We start from the raw sequence: 24943 nt of genomic DNA on the forward strand, positions 1-24943 counted from the left end.
TTTTATGACACTAGTACAAATAATTATGAGCAGAAAAGTTTGAGTCCTGATGTGAATTTTACGATATCGCTTGCCAGATGTTTTATTGCATTTTACATTCTCGCATTCTCAAACAGTCACCCTTTGAAGAAGAAAGGTACCTGGCTGCCCACGCGCACTGCGTGTTCCCGGTGTCCCCCGCGGACAGCCCTTTGGCTGCACATGCAGACTGCGTATGTCAATAATCTCTCGCGAATAGCCCGGTATTCGCTGTCTTGTTCCCATCTTTAAGGCCTCTTGCCATGAGTCCCCACTCAAGGAGCTTCTGGTCTTAGTTTTCCAATCAGGGCGCGCCGCTTTTCGGCGGCATGATGAATGTGCTGTCTTGTTCCCATCTTTAAGGCCTCTTGCCATGAGTCCCCACTCAAGGAGCTTCTGGTCTTAGTTTTCCAATCAGGGCGCGCTGCTTTTCGGCGGCATGATGAATATGCACGCCCTTTTCCCACTTCCTACGAAATTAGGCTTATTCAATGAGAATATCGAAAGAGTATCTTTGGAAACAAAGCGTGAAGTGGAAGATTGGCCCCTCTCCGGGACTCATCGTGGTGGGGGTGATTTTCGGTCAAGCGTCTTCGCTTGGCTTATGCAAGCAGCGGGCTTCGGGTTGCAACGTATTTTAAGAAATTTTTTCATTCAACTGTTTAGAAATATTTTAATCCTCAAAATATACTCTTGTAAACAAGCTAGCCGGGTTTTGATGATAAGTCTCAAGGGTCTTCATTGTATTCAAAATAATTAAAATAAAACTACGTCTTTAGTACACAAGACAATAAATGGCTGTTTACGAATTCACAGATGTACATACCTTTTCGAGTCTCATACAACCTTGGCTAAACTTTCTTAGTTTATTGTATCCATTCGATAATACTCTTTTATCAGCTGTTGAAAGTTTTTCTAGTAAATATAATTCGAGAGATTTTCTTTTCACTCTCGAACAAAATTAAACTAATTGTTTTAAAAATTTTATAAAATGATCAAATGAATTTATACATTAGGACATTGCGATACTTATAAAAGTAACTTGCTATATTGAATTTAATTATTAGATGCTTTAAGAAATATTTATTCTTGCAATAAGAATTATGCACTTATTTGTTATCATCCTTAAAATTATTTTCTGTATTAGAAATTTGTTGTTTTTAAATAATATCTATTGTAAATTTTATCAGCAAAACATTAATATACCTACGTTAAAAAATTAACTATTTATCGATTAATATAATAAGATTATAATAAATTAGTAGATTAAATGTTGAATAACTTGCTTTTTCAACGCTTTCATTGACTTATAGTGTAATATTAATAATATAATATAATTACTGAATATCATCAAACTATAACTTGGTTTTTAATGAAATTGAAAATCTTAGAGCAATTACATAAAGATAAATTTTCCACGATTAGCTAAAGTTAATTTTTCTTATTCACAGTGATCATTACAGAAATAAATAATCAAATATCCTTCTTATTGAACGAAAATTGAAATGTAAACATATATTTTCTCCTGTTAACATATCATCATTTATAGAAGACTATTACTACTATTAACTCCAGATGATCATGCATTGATGATATTTAAGAAAATTTAATTTGATCCATAAAATTTTTTTTTTCATACTAAACTAATTCATTTATGTGCTAATACCAGGTATTAATAAAATAAAAAAAGAATAAATTGTTATGTTATACGATTTAATATATTAATATGATGTGTAAGAATAAGTATAATTATCGGCAAAATTGATTTAAGCTCAGTTTGTACCTCGATTAATCTAAATTAAATGATAATCGTGCTTAGATATTATTCAATAAAGAATTTTATTCTCATAGTCTCTGATATTTATTATACATCAACTATTCTACGGATTTATTTACCTGAGAATATAAATACCCTTATTTACAAATATTTTGTTGTAACATTATTTTTTTATGTAATAGAAGAGAAAGATCTCATCAATGAAAATTGAAATATATATAATAAGAAATTTATTAAAAATAATTAGTAGTAGTCTTTAAAAAAAATGCTCATAAAATAAAATTGATTACAATATTAATTTTCAAGCTATAATATTTTAAAAAATTTATTATATTCTCAATAAATATTGTTTTGAATAATGTGAAAATTTAAATCAATTGAGAAAAAATTATTTAAATTTTTTTATAAGATTATAGAATTTAATTTATTTCTAAAACATTATTAACTGTAAATTGACAATAGAAGGGTTAAAAAGATATTTTCTATGATTTTCTACCTCAATTTCATGAATTCATACAATATTGTTGGTTTTTGTAAATAAATTTCTATATAAAATCAAGTTTCCATATTAATTTCTGTCATATAATTTTTATATATACAATCAATAATTTTTCTATTTTATTAATGAACTTAATTTCAAAATGATTAAGAATAAAAAATTTCATATTGTTAACCATATCAAGCATTCTTTGACTATTACTGAATACGTAGGATATATATTATATATTATATTCTCTTCCTAATTTTTCGTAAACTTTCTTTTTTATTCCTTTTTTCATATTAGATTTATCAAGTTCTTCCAGTTTGAAAATGTTTGACAATAGTATTTGATAGGATCAATAAATATAATATCAAATTATGAAAAAATTTGAATAACATTTAAAATTAATTCTCAACTTTCCAATATGTCAATAATTATTTGGTAACAAACTATAATTTTCTTGCAATATGTCTGTACTTATAACACATAGCTCATAGAAATAAAATAAATTGTTAAATATATTACTTAACTCATACAAAGCTAATTATGGAAATGCTGTTTTTATATTATTATATATAATTCTTTATATTTTCGCATAATTTATCTTATATTTGTATGGTATATTTTACGGAAATTTGAGAATTAAGAGAATTCGAGAAAATTAAAAAAAAATTTTTTAAATTTTCAAATCTTGTGTAGTTTCTTATAATTTGAAAAATTCACGTCAATTGATTTCGATAAATTTTGCAAATTATCGTTTTTGTAAATAATTATTTTATAACAAAATATAGAGTTTGAAAACAAAAAATATTTTTGTTACAATTTATCGTAATTTTTGTCAACGGTATTATAGTAACTATTTTTGTAGTTTAATTGATTTCTAACCTTAGTCTAATTTAAAATTTATATAGAATTGTATTATGTAATTTAAATAATAAAATAAAAGCATAATAAATTTTATTAAAATTTTTTTATAATAGTTATTTGAATATAATAAATTTTATATTTATATGTTTATCCTTGATAAATATATGGATTTTTAAATCAATACATGAGCAAAACTAGAATTCAGTTTACTCTAATTAATTACTTATATACAAAAATGTTATATATTATAAGTATTTATTAGAATTCAAATTTACATTATAAGATTATAAAAAATCTTAGTTTATATTATCAGGTAAACAACTATTCAAGCTTAGGATTTCAGAAAGTACAGGAAGCTACATTTCTAATTTTGTTGTTATTAAGGATTTTATTATTAAGTCATTATTAACTTAAAGATTATTAAGGAAGCAAACTATTTGTATATCATTTTTTAAAAAGTGGATGATTAATGTTATGGAGTTAATAATTGGATAAAATTTAATTAAAATTTTAATCTAAATGAATGCATTAATCTTAAAATAAATATTTTTGACCATTTCTAATTACAGAACTGTTTTATTACTATAATATAATACATTTCTTAAGATATTTTAATATAATAATATACAATATAGTTTATTATTGAGAACTTGTTTTTAAAAGTCATTAAAATTTCTAATTATGACACAATCAATAATGTACTATAATTATATAAAAAGCAAAAAGTAATACATACTTTTATTAATAACTAAATTGATATACAGCTTTTAATATTCTATACAATTTAAAAATATAATAGATACAAGTATAAAATTAATATTAATAATCAATAAATTAAAAGTTATTTTGTTTTTGTTGATATATTTATAAATTATTAATAAAATTATTTAAAATATTATATTTTTAGTACAAGTATCATGAATATTATTATATTCAAATTAATAATATGAATTATGAATTTTGACGTTTTAAAACCCATCTTTAATGTGAATAAATAATAACACTATACACATATGTTAAAAGCCTATTAAATATAGATTTCAGTTATATATTTAATGTTTTATAAAATGTATTAAAATTTGTACATATTTATATGTATTTCTTTGTACAGATTAGATACATATAAAAAATGAAGATTACAATTTTATATTAACAATGACTAGAAAAAAACACGCACACGCACACAGTTATACACATATAAAAATCAATCGATACCTATTCAACCACCATTAAATATTGTTTTAAACGTTAGTTTTTTATTACGCTTTTGACATTTTTGTTACTGTATTTAAAATTATATAATTATAATAGTATTATATTTGATTAATTATGAAAATATTGGTTTGACTAACATGGAATTTCAGTTATTTTAACCTGAAAAATTTTATATTGAATTTAATCCTAAATTGCTTGTCAAACAAGTTATTTTTCTAAAAAAAAAACATCAATAAAAATATTGTTTTTAATATACTTATGAAAATATAAACTATACATTTTGGTAAAGACAATATAGTGGGGTATAAAATAAAATATTTTATGGGATTCACATAGAAACTTTATGACTATGTATTACTCTTATATGTGCATATGCATATGTACATATGTGATATATATAAAATACAATACGTAAAAAGTATTTAGAAAATCATTACGAATGTTTATTGTTTCTAACAGAAGAATCTTGATGTAATAGTAAGGGCGCACGTTCCTGTCTTAGTTCAGGTAACATTGATAATTCTTCAATCGAATTATATTTCCACATGTTCCGAGTTGCTGCTTCGTGATAACCCAATTTTTGAACCTTCATAAAATATATGTTTAAAATAAACAATAAAAATATATAATAAAATAAATAATAATAAACCATAAGCCTTTTCAAGTAATGATTCTCAGTCATAAATGTGACAAATATTCATGTTTTAATCACAAATATTTTAATCAATTTATTTTAACTAATATCAATATATTTTATCAATTAACTTATAAGAATTAAAATTACTATTCAAGATAACAATTATTCAATAATATGCTTCTTAATGTTCATAAAATATTTTAATGCAGTCACCTTGACTGTTTTAATTCAAGATTAATTTACTTTCTATTCATATTTATTATAATTGCAGATTCTATAAATTCAAATTAAGAAAATCGTGTATTGCAAAAGAAAGAAACAAGGTACAATGGCAATTTTCTGTATAAAAATAACATTAATATGAGAGAAAATAGTATTAAATGTACCATGCGTTTAGTTTGATTAAAGTACCTTAGTTTATGTATTTTAATTTAGTATGCATGTTACAAAGTGTATCTAATAAAAATATTTACCTTTCTATATTTTATTCTTACTAATCGATTTATTAAAACTATTTTAAAATATAGTATAGTTAATATCATTAAAGATTAATAAAAAAGAATTTTATATTTATAGACCATATTAATAAAATATCAAGCAAGACTAATAATGAATTGTAAACCAATGTTTCTAAATTGATATAACCATAATTATTAAATGATATCAAACTTAAATGTTACATAATTAAAAATATCTATATTATTTGAATTAAATAAATAAAAATATATTACATATCACTTACATATAAATTATAATTTATAGAATGTAGTAAAAGAAATTGATCATTCACAAAAAGTATTATCTGATTTAAGAATAATTATATATATTTTTTCGTAAAATTTACTTGCATAGTAAGAACTGCAAACTTGTCACTAAATTACTTTTTAAATAAAAATATATAATTTTGCTGAACTATAGCTTATTTGGCAACATACATTTTTATTTAATTATTAATTTAATTTATTTTATAAAAACGAAATGTAAAAAATTATCTTGGAATGAATATGTAAATTACATAATAGAAATGAGAGCAAATACATTTTATATAATATAGTTACAACAGATTTATGAAAACGGAAATTTAATAATAAAACACTGTCTCTTTTAGATAACAAAATTTCAAAATCCATTAATGACGATATTAGAAACAATAATAAATTAATCATTTTTCGATATAGAATTACTATCCAACTCATGATTGGAATCGGTCGTGAAAGACTTATCAAAAAGAATGTGCTAAAAATTAATCGTTTCAATACTTGAAAATAACATAATTAAATCTTTTGTACTTTATTTACCTTATACCTTTTTGCTATTTAGTAACTCGATTAACCATTTTCAAAAGTGATTTTTGATGTCTTCATAATTATTTATAATATTAAAATTTTACTTGCATCATTAAATTTATAAATAGAAAATAATAAAATACTATTTTCAAGTTCATATGAATTGTTTCAGAACTTACAGATTCATTTAAATTAAATAAATATACATATCTTTATTAGAGTTGTAAAAAACATGTATAAGATATATATTTATACTTGTCTATATTTCTATTCTAAGGAAAATTTCTCTATTTATTTATATAAAGAAAAATTTGATTTTGTATATAATTATATTGCATATAACTGCGCTCTCAAAATTTGTAAATATATCTTACTTGTCTGTGGTGAAGTTCATGAAGATACAATGTAGATAATGACATATCAACAGCTGTTAATTCTAGGGGGGTAGCAGATTCGAAATTTGCATCTTGATATCCAGATCCAATGATAGATGCACTAAAAGATTGATGAGGTGCTCCGAGTATATGTTGTAAACCATAAAGTAAACTTCTTTCACTAATATGCAATGATCCCTCAATTTTATGAACACCTCGTCTAATAGTTTTTGTTAAAATTTCTGATTTGTTTTCATTAATATTTTCAGTAATTATTGAAGCATTCTGAGTATTAATAGATGTATTTGAAGATATTCCTGCTACTTGTTGATTGTAATTACTAATACTTGTGTTTATACTAGGCATAGTTATTTGATTGATCATAGAATTTCTAAGAATATTAGATACTATGTCATTGTACTGTAAATAAAATATTTAATAATAAATAATTATTTTCATTAAATGTTATTACAGTATACATAATTTATAAATATATTCATTTGATTAAAATTTTATTTTAATCATTAAGGACATATTATATACAGTATTATTCTTTAAACCATTATGAAACAGAATCATTTTCTAAAATATTCCATTTTTGATGATTTGCTAGTATATCTAAAAAACACTGTATAAATAATTTCTTTCGTCTGAGTTTATATTTGTCTTGAGAGTAATATATTACAATTTTATAATAAACGTCTAATGTTAATAGAATTACTTTATGGACAGTGAACAAAGTAAGTTATATTTAAAACACTACTTACCAATAAACAATATAGGTTTTTATTGAAGTTTCATTTAAAATTTTTTTGTAATATATACAAAATTTGTAAATCTAACAATAATCAACTCATGTTTAAAGCCGTAGAATCGAGATAAAAGATATAAAATTTTATTTAATAATTCTTTAGTCTCTGACTATATCAAATATATAAATTTTTTTATAAATAAAAATAGTAAAGTATTTATTCGAACGGATAGTTAAATAAATTCTATGCGAAAACCAATAGTAAAATTAATGAACAAATGATTATTTAGCCACATAATAAAACAATGCATACAAATTTAAAAATATTGATTAGTAACACAAAGAAAAAACTTATTTAATAAAATAATTAATAAATTAATAAAATAACAGAAAGAATAAAAATTAAATAATTAAAAAAATATATAGGTACTAGAAAAAAAAAACGTTTTTTTAAACTATGTTCGTTAAAGTTTCGTTAGCAACATAAATTTAAAAAATGTAATTGATTCATTTAAAATTTACAAAAATTTTTTATAATTAAATTATTTTGAATATAAAATTCTCAGACATTTTATATAAAAAATTTTCAATGTATTAATATTCATTTTTCAGTAAAAATAATCAAGACTCATGATTGTTATTAGTAAATGAATAATGTTATAACTCAGGTTTAATGATTGATAGCTTTTTCAACTAACTATTTATATTAATATAGATATAGTCATATAGTCATTTATATAATATAGTATTATAATATAGACAGTAGTTATATAATATAGACATATAAAAAAGCAAATTTAATTGAATGATACTAATATGCAATTTAATAAAAATTTAAATAATAAGAAGAAAAATAAAAATAATGTAATTTAATTTTATGGATAGTTATGTATATATATATATATATACATACATATTATATATATATATTATATAAATAACAAAAATTAATGTTATTTTTACAGATTTAAAATGATTTAATATATAAATACTTATATTAATATAGAATGTTAGATATATTTGAGTTAAACATTTTTGTATACATAAATTTTTGTTACTGAAGCAGTGTAACTCCTTAATGATTAATCTACTTACCTCAGGCCCTAAACTAGATAAACTGGTCAAACTAGTATACAATGGATTAGTATCCGAATAATCGATAGTTATTGCTTCTTTTTTAGCTCTTTCTCGTAAAGCAATAATAAAGTTTTCTGCACAGTTAGGTGGCTTCCAGTGCGGGTTTGTAAGGGTAAAATGTAATAAAGATAGCTCGGTCTTACCATTCTCAGCTTGAGTATATTGATTTGATAATAAAGTAATATTTTTTCCTTTATGTTCAAATTCAAGATTTTCGTATCTTGTAATATCTTGTTCTTTACAAAATGGATTATGAGTAACTGTTTGCCACATTGGGTTACCATGCTTTCTAATATCCATTTGAGCGAAACTACAAACGTCTCCTACCCCGGTTACTTCAACAGTAAAATTGCGATAAAAATCGACTATATCTATTGCTCTATATCTTAATCGGAAGCATAAAATATACGGAGTTAAAATAGGTGATAATAACTCTTCAAATATATGAAAGTTGACTAACTTCCATTTTAGTTGTTTGTGTATGAGCTTGTTTTCTCCAATTATCTGGTCTATAATGCGTATGTGCAAGAATAGCAGTAAGTAAACTTTCAGGGCACCAAACAAGATTTTCATCTGGAACAAGAGATCTGCATATGGCTGCAATGCTTCCCGTTATTGTTATTATCATTAAAACATGTTCTACAGTCAGAAAATCTTCATCGTAAAATGTTATCATAATAAAAATTGTAAAAATACTGCCAGATACGAACGCAATATTTTTTGCAATCACTGTCATTAGTGGAGATGTAAACATGCTCATATATTTAGCGGCTGGACGATATGCTCGATTTAATCGGGCATTTAATTCATGATCAAGTTCATTAAAATGACGCAGATACAGTCTACCATATAAAGACCACATACGAGTTCCAAGAGCTCCAGGTTCTCTTTTTAATAACTAAAAATATGCATAATAACATTGGTTAAATTAATTATTTAAATAAAACATTTATTAATTATAATTTTTTTGCTTATAAATAATTTTCTGTAATTAATATTACTAAAAATAGTCAATATATTTACAATCAATTTTAAATTTAATATATCGCAACTTTTGTCTATTAAAAATAATTGACCTAATTTACAATATTTATTTAAAGGCGATGTTTAAAGAATGTTCATTATAGACAAATGTTATCTATAAATATTACAGATACATTATCTTATAAAAAAGAATTTATTAAATAATTATATTACATTATATTTAATAGATAATAATTAATAAATAATATCTATTAAATTACATTAGTTTTAAAGTTATAATGATATAGTGTAAATGAGTGAAACATAAGGCAGGATGAGTACAAAGAAAAAGGTTTTCATCAAGAATGCATCATTCTTATGTATACATTATATATAGGTAATCAATACATACAATAATTGTGCAACAATTAAGTTAGTTGTAAAATTTACAATAGCTAACAATAATCATATGAATTATTAACCTATTATTAATAAGATGTTTGTTGATAATAATTATTAACATTATTATATATTTTATATTTTACTAATAGATTGTTTTATTATTAAAGATACTCCTTGCAAAACTTGAACTTGCAATTATTAAATATAAATAAATTATTAAATATAAAGTACTAATGAGTGTTAAATTTAAAAATATTATTGGTTCATAAAAGATCTTTATTAACTGAGAGCTCTGGTTATACTATTAAATGTTAGAACATGTATTATATAAATTGATAATATTCAATATGCTTTAATTGCAATGGTTCAAGATGTCAATTTTACATCTAATAATCGGTTATAAATTATGAATTGTAAATATATTATACAAACTAATTTATTATAAAATCTGTTCATTATAATGAATAAGAAATTGTTAATTCATTATATTTACATGTAAAAGACAGTTTTTATAAGATCTTCTTGCAACTTTTACATTTGTCAATTGAATAAAATTGTTTCCCAGATAAATTACTACTGTAGATTTAGGTTTGCAATTCATAAATTGCTTATATTGCTTGACTCTTTTCCTATGATATGATTTTATGAACAAATTGAAATTGATTTTCCTCATTGTTTATAATTATTATATGGCTTAACTAGTCCTATTCTTTCAACAACTTATTATATTTTACATGATCATCAAATTATCTTCTTTAATTTTTCTATAAAAATTTAATGTCTTGAATTTATGTTGTAAATATCATTTTTTATTTTTAATTAATTTAATAAAAACTTTTTATTCTACTATTTTTATATTACTATTTTTATAATAATATTACCATCTCAATATGTATTGAATTCAGAATATTTTTTGTACGATCTTTGTTCAACCAATTAATCAATTTAATAACAAATTTTTTGTGACAAGCAAATAAAACTGAGTAAAATAAAAACAATTTTTTACTAAAGCTGCTCACCTCGCCATAGTTGAAGAAGGAGTACAAAATTTGCCAAAAAAATATTAATGGACTAAGTATAAAATTAGCAATTCCAATCCACAAAATATGTTTGGATAGAGATTTTGCAAGTTCTTGACGTTTATTTAGTTTTTTATAATCTTCTTGCAAATGCCAACTATTCTCAAATGGTGACCAAGGACCCCCTAGAAAACGTTGTGTTTCAAAAACATAATTTTTTTTGTATAAATATTTATGTAATATTAACAAACTTACAAAATAGTAATAGTTCTAAATTATATTTTAATCCTCTGCTCATGAAAATAGCATCACCAAAAAATGGAATTTTTAGTCGTATAGGTAAAAGAGACTTATTAATCATTGCTACTGTATAATTTTTAAATCTCAATATTCTGTGATAGATATCAAGTTCGGTTAATTCTCTTTTATGAATGCACATTTCCTGTTCTTTCTGTACTTCTATAACTCTTTTTTGAACTTCATGCCAAGTTAAGTTATCCAAATCATTATCATTAATTTTTAAAGCAATATTGAAAAAGGATTTAATGTCCCAAAATTGAACAAAATGATAACAAACTTTGATTACTCTTAAAAACCAAAAAATACTTGCTACAAGAATAGATATCCAAGTAATTATACCCATGTTTGCTAAGCATTGTGCTGATGGTAATATAGCATCACTTATTGACCTTTTATCCGTTGTATTTTCTCTATAACATTAATAGTAGTAATAATTATTAGAATTAAATATTTTATATTATGTTAATTATATTATAAACGTAGGTTAATTAGTTTCAATATATTAAATATTCAATATATTACAATACAAACTTACTTGAATAAAATTGAATAATCAATACAGTGAAATAGAAATGTTGAAAAGATTACAACAAAAATAAATTGTCCGAGTTCAAACATTTCTTGAAGCATCATACAGGCAAAGCCATGTTTTTGATGATAATGATACATTCTTGTAAAAAAAGAGTCTAAATCTTCGATATGATTCCATCGTGATTTTCCACTTTCTGGTACAACATGAATCATTATACCTGAATCACACTGAGTTTCATGATCATCTTCGCCTTCATCCTCTGAGAATGAATTTAATTGTTGATAATTGCTATCTAATACCGTCGTCATCTAATTGAAAATAGTTATTATTTAACGAGTATATTATATTGAATTAAATTGAATTAAATAAAACATAAAATTGAAAAAATGCTTAATTACGAAACTAAAAATCATATATATTATTTGGCAATACTATTGCAAAGTACAATATCCCACAATGAGCTTAACATTTAGATTTTTATATCAATATGAAAATTATTGATATTAAAGTGATCTAAAAACAAATTTTTCTCACTTATACAGTGAATATCCATAATATAAAGGAAGTAAAATATATTCCTTTTGGATTCCTAATATTCTTTTGTTTTTACCTATAAAATTTTCATAAAAAACTTATATGAATTTATACTCTATTAAATATATATCATAATCAATTTAAAGTAAAGACTTGGTGTAATTATACAGATTATAAATATGTCTCAAAGTTGATTATAATTATTTTATTCAAGGCTACTTTGATGTTCCTTTACAAAATATATATATTTTATATATATTATATGTATTTTTTTATTATGAGCATCTATTTATGTAATATCCAAATAATAGCACATATAAATATTTTTATTGAGAATTCCAGTGTTTTAATATTTTAATTGATTGTGATTTATTGGTTCATAATAATATGAATTATAATAATATATATAATATAGATTATTAATGAAATTGTATATATATAAAACTTAATAGTTACATACTTTTTAAAAATGTCTCAATAATGAATTAATTATATATTAAATAGCCTTACCAATTATTTATTCATTAGTTCTTATTGATTTATAAATTTTTATTAATAGATTATTTCAATATTAAAACAATACCAATAACTTTTTACTTTAAAGAATATTATACTTACACAAATAATACAGCAACTTAAATTATATTATAAATTTCATTAAAAACAATTTAAGAAAAACGTACTTTATTAAATGCTTGGTGAGTATTATTTTAATATTATCTTATTACTTTATCTAAATTTTAAAAAATCTTACCATTTTTTCTCTGTGGTTTGATTCCACGCAAGTAATGACAATGTCTCGTTTCATTATGTTATATCATTAAATTAACTTATCTATGCTCAATGGCTTTAACGTAAGCATCTAGAAGATTAAGTATTTAAAACATTAAAAACTAATTAATCTAATATGTAAATAAAATTATATATATACAAAAAATTTGATATTACTTGTCAATACAGAATTTCATTACACTATTTGTATTATTTTGCTTGATATACAATGATATACAAGTTATATTATTATTATATTTAGTTTTCTGTTAAAAATAGATAAAAAGTATATATCTTTTTTAATTAATAATGAATACATAATTAAATTGAAATGACAATTGTAATCCAAAATTATTATAGCTAAATTGGTATACAAAAATAATTATATATTCAACGATATTTTAATATATTACTCTGTTTACATTTTTTTCAAATACAGAATGAAAAATGATTATAAACTTTATGCAAATATAAAGAATTAGGGTTTTAAAGAAAACTTCTATTAATAGTTGAAACAATTAAAAATGTATTATACGAAGTAAAATATTTTATTAATTTAATAACCGACCGCATTTTCTTATTCAAAGCTTCTAATATTTAAAATCTAATACTATTACAAAACTAACCTTGATCTCATTCGTATTGTTATTCTGCACACTCAGTTTATTCAAATTTTCTTATTAATTTTAGAAATAAGGAATTACCTTTTTTGTATATAACACGCAGTCTTCTATATTTATAATATTAATAACATTATTCAACAGTTGTATTGCGTTTAATTTACAAAACATACGTAGTGCACATTTTTACCGCATGCGCAATAAAAAATCGAATGAACCTTGAAACTATATTTATATTAAATTTATATAATGTCTATCATATTTTTTTACCCATATAGTAAAAAGACATTACATTTGAAGAAGTGCAATAATAGTATAAGATAATTATCTCTCGATTGAATTGTATGAAATCTTTACTATTTACATTAAACAATATTACTAATGAAAGAAATATAACAGTAGTAATCCTTATAAAAAATTATTTCTTTAATTTGATTTGTTATATTTAAAATTGGAATGACTTAAGACTAAAAATATCTTAATAATTGTACTTCTATTTAGCTATTATGGCTTTTTTAACTAACTCAAACTAACTCATTGTTTTTTTTTAAATATTTATTAACCATAATAATTTATGTAAATTTGTAGCAGTATTAAATCTTCAAATAAATACTAGTTTTTTTATTATTTGAAGTGACATCATAGAAATCGAGATTTGAATTACAATGGAATTAGAAATATTTGATATATTATTAATATATGAATGTGCGACATACGCAAAAAAAACGTAAATATTGATACATATGCAAAGTTTATCTCTAATGAATACTACAGATACAATGATTATAACTTTTAATATACAAATTCATTGACGCTAGATTTTTTAAAAGATATTTAGATTTTGCAATAACTACAAAAACAAGTGTTAATACTGGATATTGTATGAGGTTTTAATATGATGGCAACATATAATGTAATTTTGTGCAATAACAAATATTAAAACGAACACATTTTACAAAATTAATAATACTAGTTTGTTCTGAATAAAATAAAAGTTCTAATCTAAAACTTTTTTTTTATATGTCGTAATTACATATAAGACAAGGAATTAATAAATCGTATTTTATTAATCAGTAATATCCATGAAGAAAAAGTTACTTGTTCAAATATTAAAAAATGTTTTTATTCAATAAATTAAATTATGCAATGAATCCAATTTTTAATATAAAATGTAGGGTTTAGTTAAATATTATTAAAATTTCTAATAATCTTATATGTATGGATAATGATAATTAATTAATACATAAAATAATCATTTCAATAATTAGATGATCGTATAACGTATATTATATTTATGTTAAACGTATTATACAAGGAGAGTTATATTTTATTTAATTATAAAATTTATATAATTATAAAATTTTATTATAAGTTAATTATAAAAAAGAGAGTTACGTATATATAGTAACAATTATTTCAAAAGAAAAAAATATATATCTGAGATATATAGGAGATATATTGGGTATGGATATAAAAAATATACAGGAAAGCGAGATGGAGTGAGTGATGTAGAGATTGGGCGAGAGGGAGGGGGAGAGATAGAGAGAGAGAAAGGAAACATACAAAATCACTTTAATTGAATTATCTATGTAAAGTTATTGAGATATAAACATTTTTCAAATTACATTCTATTTTCTTCCTTTCAATTAACAGTACACAGATATATGTAACAGCTAGGTCTAAACGCAATGTAAGAAAAATGAACATAAAAAAATGATTGAAAATTATAAATTACTTTCAAAAACATAAAAAGGAAATAGGAATATCTTGATACGTAATATATCTGATTAAAAGGGGCTATTAGAATAAGAACATGAATAGTTTACTTTAAATATAGGGTTTGAACAGCATAATTTAGAAAATATTTATATAAAATACAAAAGAAACATTAAGTAATTAAAATGCTGCTAAAAAAATTAAATTGTAAATTTTCAAAATCTGCACAATGCAGCATTCATTATAGTTACAACGAGTTACGGAAATCGACGAAATATAATCAAACTATACACATAATGATTTTGTGTGAATATAAAATCACTTAATTAGAATTTTATTTGAAGGACTTTTGGAACACTATATCTAGCAATGCTAATGAAAATGCTTTTTAATATTTGTATTTAAAAATTCTTTTGCCAAGATAATAATACAAGATAATAATACAATAGATGGAATACAAAGAATCTTTGTAATTTCTAGATTTATAACAATAAGTGCGATTAATTAAGATTATTTAATTATAACAATCATAAAAAAAGACGCTTTTTATAATTCAATGTACTATTTTTTTACTTTATTTTATTTCTTGTCTTTCTATCAGAATTATAGCTATTCTTGTTAACAAATAATATACCAAAGTATATCTTGGAACTATAATTTTATTATTGAATAAAATTGCACATTTTTATTCTAATCAGTTATAGTTTCTATTATATATAGTTCTATTGTTTTTATTACATACCATATTAAAAATTTATACTACAATTTAATTATACATATTAATAATATATCTATTATTATTTAATTTCTTTATACATTTTTTTTAATTTCTATTAATATATATTCATACATTGCTTTTATTTTAATTACTTTTTCAACTTTATTTCAGTAATTAAAAGGAATAAATTTTAGTTAAAAAAAAATAGTTTTCTATATGCATTTTTAGAATATTATAAACTTCATGTGACTGATTTACAAAATCAATAAAAATTTGGTATATTATATAATATATTTAATTATTATTATTATATATATATAATAATAATAATTATTATTATATATATAATAATAATAAGCTTTTAAAAGAAAAGAAAATATAGAAATAAAACGTATTAAATGAATTAATTTTCAGAAAACCATAAATATAATATAAATGTTTTGCATAGTGTTCTTAGTAATATAGAACCTCTTAGATAAAAAGTAAAATAATTTTGATTTTAAATTAAATTAAATGTTAAAATTTTCTACGATTACTATAATTAATACTATAAATATGTAAAATTTTAAAAAAACTAAGAACGCCATAAAAAACATTATATTAAAAAAGTAATATGTAAAAATGTAAAAAAAGCCAATACCAAGTTCTGACATCATAAGTATGTATTTTCGACAAATAAAGGTTTTACATAAATTTTAAAGAATATTTCAATAATAAATGAATATCAAAATCTGCTAAAATTATTTATATAATGCTCCACTACTTCTTCGAAACCATAACTGTAAGTATAGTATATATAAATAAAATCGATTAAATTTAATTGCCTAAATAAAAGAAATTAGTTAAAGATTTAGCATTAAACCTAGACGAAATATGTATTTTTAATTGACTCCTAAATACCGTTCACTAAAATTAAAATAATAAGTATTCATAATTAAACCCGAAAATACAAAATATAACTTTCAAAAGTTTGCAATAAAATCATAATTTTGGGTAATTTAAAGTTAATTTATTTTAGAACGTGATATTAAATGCAACTTAACTTGCTCTTGAAAACCTGATTCAAACTTGTTCTAAATTAAATCTTGTTAAAAGTTGATAAATAAAAAATTATTAAAATATAAAAAAGTATTGTTTTCTATCAAATATTTAAGTATAAATATAAAATAATATTGAATAATTTAAATATTCAATTATTATGTTTAAATAATACAAATAACTTTTACATTAAAGTATTACGATACGCCATGATAAAATTCTAGTTAGAATTAAATGTAAAAGTTTATTGCATTCTAAATTAAGTATAAATTAACAGAAATATTTAATTATAATATTTGCATGAAAACAATTGCGATTGTTTTCTATCAAATATATATTAATAATTATTATATTAAATAGTACTTAGATAGATTTAATGTATTTAGTAAAATACATTTTTTACTTTACATATATTTAAAAAGTATTAAATTTGAAATATGACAAATATATGTTATATTTCATTTGATGAAAGTAACAATATTAAATTTACTATATTTTATTTTGGCACATTATGTGTAATTTGCTAATTATATTTATTTGATAATTAACCTTATAGTAAATATACATGCTTGTTTTAAACAATAAGCTTTTTTTTTATACTTTTGGGTATTGTCCGTTACAGGTAATTAAAAAAATTGGTTAATATGTATTTTTTTATATTCTCTCTCTAGTTTGTAAGTATTTTTAATATATAAGTATTTAATACTTAAGATTAATAAAATACAATAAAATATAGTTTAATATTGTTATTAGTAGTACACTACATATAGATGATTTTTAAATGATTTTCGGCATTGAAGTACATAATTTTCTATCTCTAGAGATTTCGGTAAGATTTAGTTTTTTATAATATATTAAAAGATAATATAAGATAATATAAGATTTATAAAATCGATGATTTAAAACATTATTTATTTGATTTTGCAGCATATCATTTAAATTTTAATATACAAATATTTTGTAATTCAATATTTTTTATATTGGATTAATAAAATATTTCATCCATTTTAATCATTAAATCTTACAATTGTACTGTAGAGCAATTTATATTGATCCGTGAATAATTGTTTTTATAGTTGAACAAATAGAATTAACAATTTTCAAAACGTATAGTCTGTATATTTTGTAAATAGGAAATATTCGATTTCAATTTTTTCTGAAAAATTATAAGGACGCAAATTTAATTAGAACCATAGTTAAATTAAGAAAATTATAATAGTTATTTCTATTTAATTTACAATTTCGGTCACTTAAGACGTAATTGCTTTTAAATTATTACTATTACGCGCTTTGTGAGATAGACATAACCTTTAAAATAATAAATATATGGTGGATGCGCATTATTTAGTTATTCATATTGTTTTATATTTATGTAATTATGAAGGAATATATTAAATTAAAAAAAATTTATGATTTAACTGCTGATCAAAAAGTGATTACCGATTATAAAGCAGAAAGACGTTTAATACTTCGTAATAAATACTTAAAGGAAATTCATAATCCTAATTCCATGCAAAAAGGACATATTGTAAGCAAATATTCTATACCTTGAAATTAATAGTATTGATAATCTAAATTTATTTGAATTTTTGGACGAAATTAAAATTTACAAGTTAAACTCCAAAATATTTAATTATATAACTTTACTACGTTTTGAAAATAAATATATGTGTTAATTTTTAATTATACTTAACTGTTTTTTAAATCAAGAATTAATATATTATTAGTAATTATTTAATTCTTTTAAATTTGAATTTGTATAAGAAAAGGTTTTATTTATAAAATGAGTTAAAATACTTAAAAGCTATTATAAAATTACATCTTATATTATAAATTAGTATAAATAAAGATTTAAATATTGTATATCTATTAAATTTTATGTAAAGATTTATGAAAATGAATATAACCTAAAGTTTTAAACCTATTATATAAACTAGCTATATAAATGATTAAAGTAAGGATAATACAAATGACTACAATTTTATTGTAATCATCATTCTAATCATGTAATTTTTTATTTTTTAATAAGTTAGCATTATGGGTATTATTATATATTTGAGGAACATTTATTATATTATACATTGTTCATATCGCAAAAATTCTATTATTTATTTTTTGTAAAGAAATTTCTTAAATATTAGAACCCGAATCCTTCACTGGAATTCAGTTTGATTTTATATTCCTCTTATTTGTATAAATATAACATTAATTTTATTTGTTAGTTTTTTCGATATCTATTTTATCTTTCCATTTTTTTATTTGTACAGTAAGTTTTTTTTTACTACGAGGAAAGGCTATCGATATTATAAGAATTACTTTACAAACCGATGGAAATTCGAAAAAATTATAAAACTATAACAATTTGCAAGCTTCGTACGTAACTTTTATAAACATTCATACTTAAAACTAGATAGCTTTAACCTATTTTCAATATCGGCTACGGAAAAGAAATTTTAGAATATTGTATTGAAAAATAAGAAGTTCCATAGATAATAACGTCATGAAAAACAGTAAAGTATGAACAATGTTTACTACTTATTGATATATCTGAACAGCTTAGCTATCAAAGAGTATCAAAATGGCCTTCGAAACTATATATAATTTATTCCCCTTCCTTGCATTTTCCACATGTGTACCCGTAGCTTACTAAAATGAATATAGTAACAAGATGAATGACATTTGAAATACGTTTTAAATCATTATTATGAAAGGGGCAAATTAAATACATGTTTGATTTTTGATTCTAATAATTTCTTTGTGACATCATTTTCGGGAAACTTATTGTTAGTTATATTTTTTCAGTCATTTGTCTCTGTAATGGTGATTTCAAATCACAAAAATTTTCTAATATATCTTCTGTATAGTGGTTTAGGTATTAGGGTGTACCCAAATTTTTATATCAAATTAATCATAAATTATTTCTAATTTATTATATACTTAATAAATGTACTGGCTATACTTAGTTCACTTGTTACATATAATTTATTTTATTTGCTTTTTAATTTATATTAATAATTATTTATGTATTATAAATATAAACTATAAATACTATTTAAAATTTGTTAATTTTGATATTGGAAATTATATTATTAAATATATAATTTTATTTATTATAGTAAATAATGATGTTCTTAATTATTACACTACTATAATATATTTTATTGTATATTATTTAATGTATTAAAAATTTTAATTGGACCTTTTCATTTAAAAACAGTAATTCTTACATTTGACTTTATAAGAATATGTTTTGTCATAAATTCTACTCTATTAATTGATTTTAAAAATTAATATTTAAATTAATTTAAAAACATTTTTCTCATACAGTTTGATGAACAATTACATCAGCATTATATGACAATTCCTAAAATGGAAAAATGCTTTAAGCCAAATATTAAAAACTTAATTTGGTGTTTTACTATGACTATTACATGCGCTACTTTACTTGCATCATATTTGAAAAAGTATAGGGTAAGAAAATTTAATTTATTATAATTTATTTATTAATTTTACTTTGAAATATTTGTAATGAATAGTTCTATTTATTATAGTTTTATTAATATTGTTATTTAAAATATGCCTTGTTAAAGATTAAAAATTGATTATTTCTTGTAGGATGAAAAAGAATATAGATTACGAAGTGGACAAGTAAGTTATCGAGATAGAGATATAAAATTTGTATAAAGAAAAAATTGACTTGAATAAAAATAGATAATATATAAATACATATTAACAATGTTATAGAATTATGTATGCATAATTTTGTATTATTTGATTGTGACAAAATAAATGGTTTAATGAAATATTTAGTTCATAATTTATTATTGTTATAGTTTTCAATTTATTTCAATGCTGTTTTTGATTAATTAATTTGCTACTACATGTTAATAATATAGATATAATTATATAATTATAATTATATAAAGTATTAATTATGCATTAATTATATTTAATAATATACAATTATTTGTTTTTATTCATAAAAAGATTAACCTAATTTTTAAAGCAAATTAAATACTAACGATCTTCAAGCTGTTTATCACGTGCAATAACACTATCATCGAATTTGACCATATATGTTGTTCCTTTATGCCAATGAGCTGTTACTTTCGCAAGCTAAAATAGTATTAAATAATTTTCTGTTATACATTTAAAAAGTTTAAAGAAATAAATATATAATTTCAATCAACTATTTTATCTCACAAATCCACAATCGCCCAATACTGCTTCAATTATTCCAGCAACAAATGATGCACAATTTAAATTCCCTTTATCTTTTGGTACTGATACAAATTTATTTACTAATGATTCTTTTTCAATAATATAATATGTTTGCTCATCATCATTTGCATGTTCTAATTTATCAGCTTCACGCCCAAACAATGATTTCCATAAGGTACTCTTAATAAATAATAAGATATTTAATAATTTTATATCTCTTTTACTACCCTTTTCTCGAACTACTAATAAATCTCCCACTCGATGTCCAACTTCAGTTCCCATTTGAGATAATCTAAATTAAATTTAAGAATTGTTTTTACTTTACACTATTGTTACTTATAGCGAACTGGCTTATTCATACCATAGTACTTAAAAATATGAAATTTTCCTTAATTTACATGTAAACATAAATTTTATTATATATTTTATAATTACTTATTCTGCAGTTCGGGTACAGTATATACACGGTTTTGGCAGTATTGAACTAATTCCGAAAAAAGTAGGGCATAACAGCTTATATTAACCTCTCCTTTTCCTTTACTTAAAGATTTATCAAGGATACTTGTACGGGGTCGAATTACTGATATTGTAATACTTGACATTTTTATAATAAATTCTTATTCGTGTTAATAACAACTTTAGATAATGAAACAATTCAATTTTAAACAGAAAAATACACAGATGAAGATAGTATTTTCTGAATATAAAGAAATGCTTACATGTCCAGCAGAAATCTAAATTTAATGATTTCCAGTAATTAAGTACAGTTATTAAATATGTATATATATATATATATAGTAATAAATATCAGCATTTATTTTGTGTTTGCTAAACTTGTTATAATATAAAATACTGCGGTAAAAATTTATTTAGTTACATTAATGTTGAACTATAAAATACAAATATATACATATTAACAAACAAAAATTAAATGAGAAATTTATTTTAAATTGTTATTACTATAAAACAAAAATATATTTACATATAATATATATCTATATATACCAGTGTACCAGTACTTTAATATAATTTCATATTATTTATATTTTTAATTCATAATTAGTAAAATCTTTTTTAAATAAATATTTATTAAACAAGTTAATTAACATTCTTATATTGTATCTAAAATAGCTAAAATTTTAAATACTAAATAAAAAATATCGTTTCGCTCATTCCCTTAATTCTTTTAAATTTAATAACAATTTTTTAATAATTTCATATATGTATTTTCTAAAAACAGATGATAAACTAGTTGAATCATAAATATCTAACTAACATAACTGTTCAATGATTTTAAATGTTGCTTTAAAACAAATTTGAGTTGTTTCACTACAAAATATTTATAGTTTCAATAGTTTCATTATATCGAAGCATTCGATTAGAATTTGAATGTTTATATTAATATATTATACATTTGTAAATGCAATTTGAACATCTGTTATATAATACAGATCTGAAAATTCAAAAACTATTCAATTCTTGTATATAAAAAAAGTAGATTATACTAATGTCAAATTTATGTTTTTTGATTCAACAGAATGATAAATTATAATATTTAGTTTTATTTAATTACATTATTATATAAATTATATAATTTAAATAATTTTTATACCATCGAATATTAATGTCTGATCCTTTCCATTAAAGGATCGATAAAATTTTCAAATTTTAATATATTTTATCGAATTATATATAATTAACTTTATATAATTAATTTATATAATTATATAAATATATTGAAAACATTAAGATTTGACACAAATAATACGTATTATCTTTTATATCTTAAATGGGCTTTTTTAGTAGAGTGATTATAATAAAAATCAAACAGCAAGTTCCAAAATTTAACAATTGTTATAAAATATTTATTTTAGTAATTAATGTTTTTATCCTTTTTCATCATTTAAAATTATACTCATTTAAATTGTAGCAGGTTGGAATTTTATATGAACTCTTAATTACGTCTAGGTATAATAAGCTATTAAAAGAAACTAATACCTTTAATTTTTAATTATATATTTTGAGAGTCCTTACCCATACAAGATATTTACTGGTGCATAATCCGACAATGTCATGATATCCAGTTTAGACTATAAATAAAATACAACTATAACAGTAAACTGAAATACGCAATATTTTAAGAATATTGTTTTTGAATTAATTTAAAGTGGATTCAATATTAAAAGGCTGCTTCTGATAGTAATTAGATGAATCTAAAATTGAATTCTAATGAAAAATAGTTGCGCGTGGAGAGATAAGTAAAATGGTTCATATAACAAAAAACTACTAAATAAAAGCAATCTAATTCTTCTATTATAATCCTTAGTTATGTAGAATCTGCAAAATTATGATATAAAAAACCATAATTTATTTTGTAATAAAGATAATAAAAAGTATATTAACTGGAATTATTCAAAGCTTATAGAATATTCTACTACTAGACACTTAAATACATGCATTAGCATACAAAAGTATTAACGAATTATAAATTTTTTAATTAATATATCGTATATAACAATATTTTTAAAGTAAACAAATAATTAAATAATTTTGATTAATGTAATAGATTATAACAATATTTATGTTTTTTTTAATTCTTAAACATAGTTTGTTTGGAATTTCAGTCACCAAAATGGTCCGAAGAACAAGATGGTTGGATTAGACCGTACCGACGGTTTAATGGCGGAGAGGGGGGATAAGTGAGACGATAATACATCAATTCAGTATAACACAATTGGTTTTAGTGACTTTTATTAAAGGTTATGTTATATTGATAGTTGCTTTTTACCGATCTCATTGGCGATATGAATTGTGGGGACTACCTGGTCAATGTCCTGGTCAAAACCTGTCAATGGTGGCTTCTTGAGCGGTCTGATAAGAATTAAGTTACAGAGGCCTGACCGAGAATGTCGGCGCTGTGTCACAATAATGATGGCATCGCCGGAACTACCAAACAATATCGGCAGCCTGCTCTACAGTCTAATAACCATCAAGATGCAAAGGCCTGGCTGATAAAGTCGGGGATGTGTTGTATCAACAATAAATGATAACTAGATTACTGTTAATGCCAGATTATACCGACGCCCTCAATGCGATCTGACAAGAGTTAAGTTGTGCAGGGCGCACCGATAGCTAGCCAGCAATAATAATAATAATTTAAACAAATGAGTATACCTTGCACGGATTCCCGTAGACAGACGTATAGAACTTTTAACTGTTATGACTTGCACTATTTCACTTTGACTTACTCAACAAGACTTTTTTGCTTCGTCGTCTGTCGCTCTTTATATATGATTTCGTACATTTAGAGTTTTAAATTCTTGGAGATTCTTCCAAATTCTCGGAAAGCAAGTTTTAGTAGATTCGAGAATCTTCTTTTATAGCTATGCGGATACGGTATAAGGCTTTCTCCACCGAGAATTTTCGTAGCAAATAATTCAAATATTGTGAATTATAATTAATTAAATTTTATTGGAATCATATATTAAACAAAGCAATAAATTCTCATTGCTGGGTACTTCAATCCTGAACATAGTTTGTTTAGTGATTATATAATGGATTATAGT

The 24943-nt window shown here is 21.9% G+C and overlaps 3 protein-coding genes across 3 annotated transcripts; 1 reads left to right on the top strand and 2 right to left on the bottom strand.

The window, feature by feature from the left end:
- Window positions 1–4729: 4729 nt before the first annotated feature.
- On the bottom strand, window positions 4730–13151 carry Atg9 (autophagy-related protein 9). Its single transcript, XM_011504140.1, is given in 8 exon segments — window positions 4730–4944; window positions 6656–7075; window positions 8502–8991; window positions 8993–9441; window positions 10928–11112; window positions 11183–11637; window positions 11763–12067; window positions 13048–13151. Coding segments are annotated over 8 exon segments (2511 nt in total). The 5' UTR covers window positions 13102–13151; the 3' UTR covers window positions 4730–4791.
- A 5359-nt stretch (window positions 13152–18510) lies between these two features.
- Window positions 18511–20882, top strand: ND-B15 (NADH dehydrogenase (ubiquinone) B15 subunit). Its single transcript, XM_011504141.1, has 3 exons — window positions 18511–18684; window positions 20484–20627; window positions 20772–20882. Exons 1-3 carry the CDS (start codon window positions 18535–18537, stop codon window positions 20838–20840), a joined length of 363 nt encoding a protein of 120 aa, XP_011502443.1. The 5' UTR covers window positions 18511–18534; the 3' UTR covers window positions 20841–20882.
- A 240-nt stretch (window positions 20883–21122) lies between these two features.
- On the bottom strand, window positions 21123–22018 carry LOC105365878 (trafficking protein particle complex subunit 31). Its single transcript, XM_011504142.1, has 3 exons — window positions 21813–22018; window positions 21360–21669; window positions 21123–21272 (listed from the first exon to the last, which is right to left on the bottom strand). The coding sequence occupies exons 1-3, from the start codon at window positions 21977–21979 to the stop codon at window positions 21174–21176; spliced, it is 576 nt and encodes a 191-aa protein (XP_011502444.1). The 5' UTR covers window positions 21980–22018; the 3' UTR covers window positions 21123–21173.
- Window positions 22019–24943: the final 2925 nt, after the last annotated feature.

Source organism: Ceratosolen solmsi, unplaced genomic scaffold (genome assembly GCF_000503995.2).
Source record: "Ceratosolen solmsi marchali unplaced genomic scaffold, CerSol_1.0 scaffold19, whole genome shotgun sequence".
NCBI classification, from domain to species: Eukaryota; Metazoa; Arthropoda; class Insecta; order Hymenoptera; family Agaonidae; genus Ceratosolen; species Ceratosolen solmsi.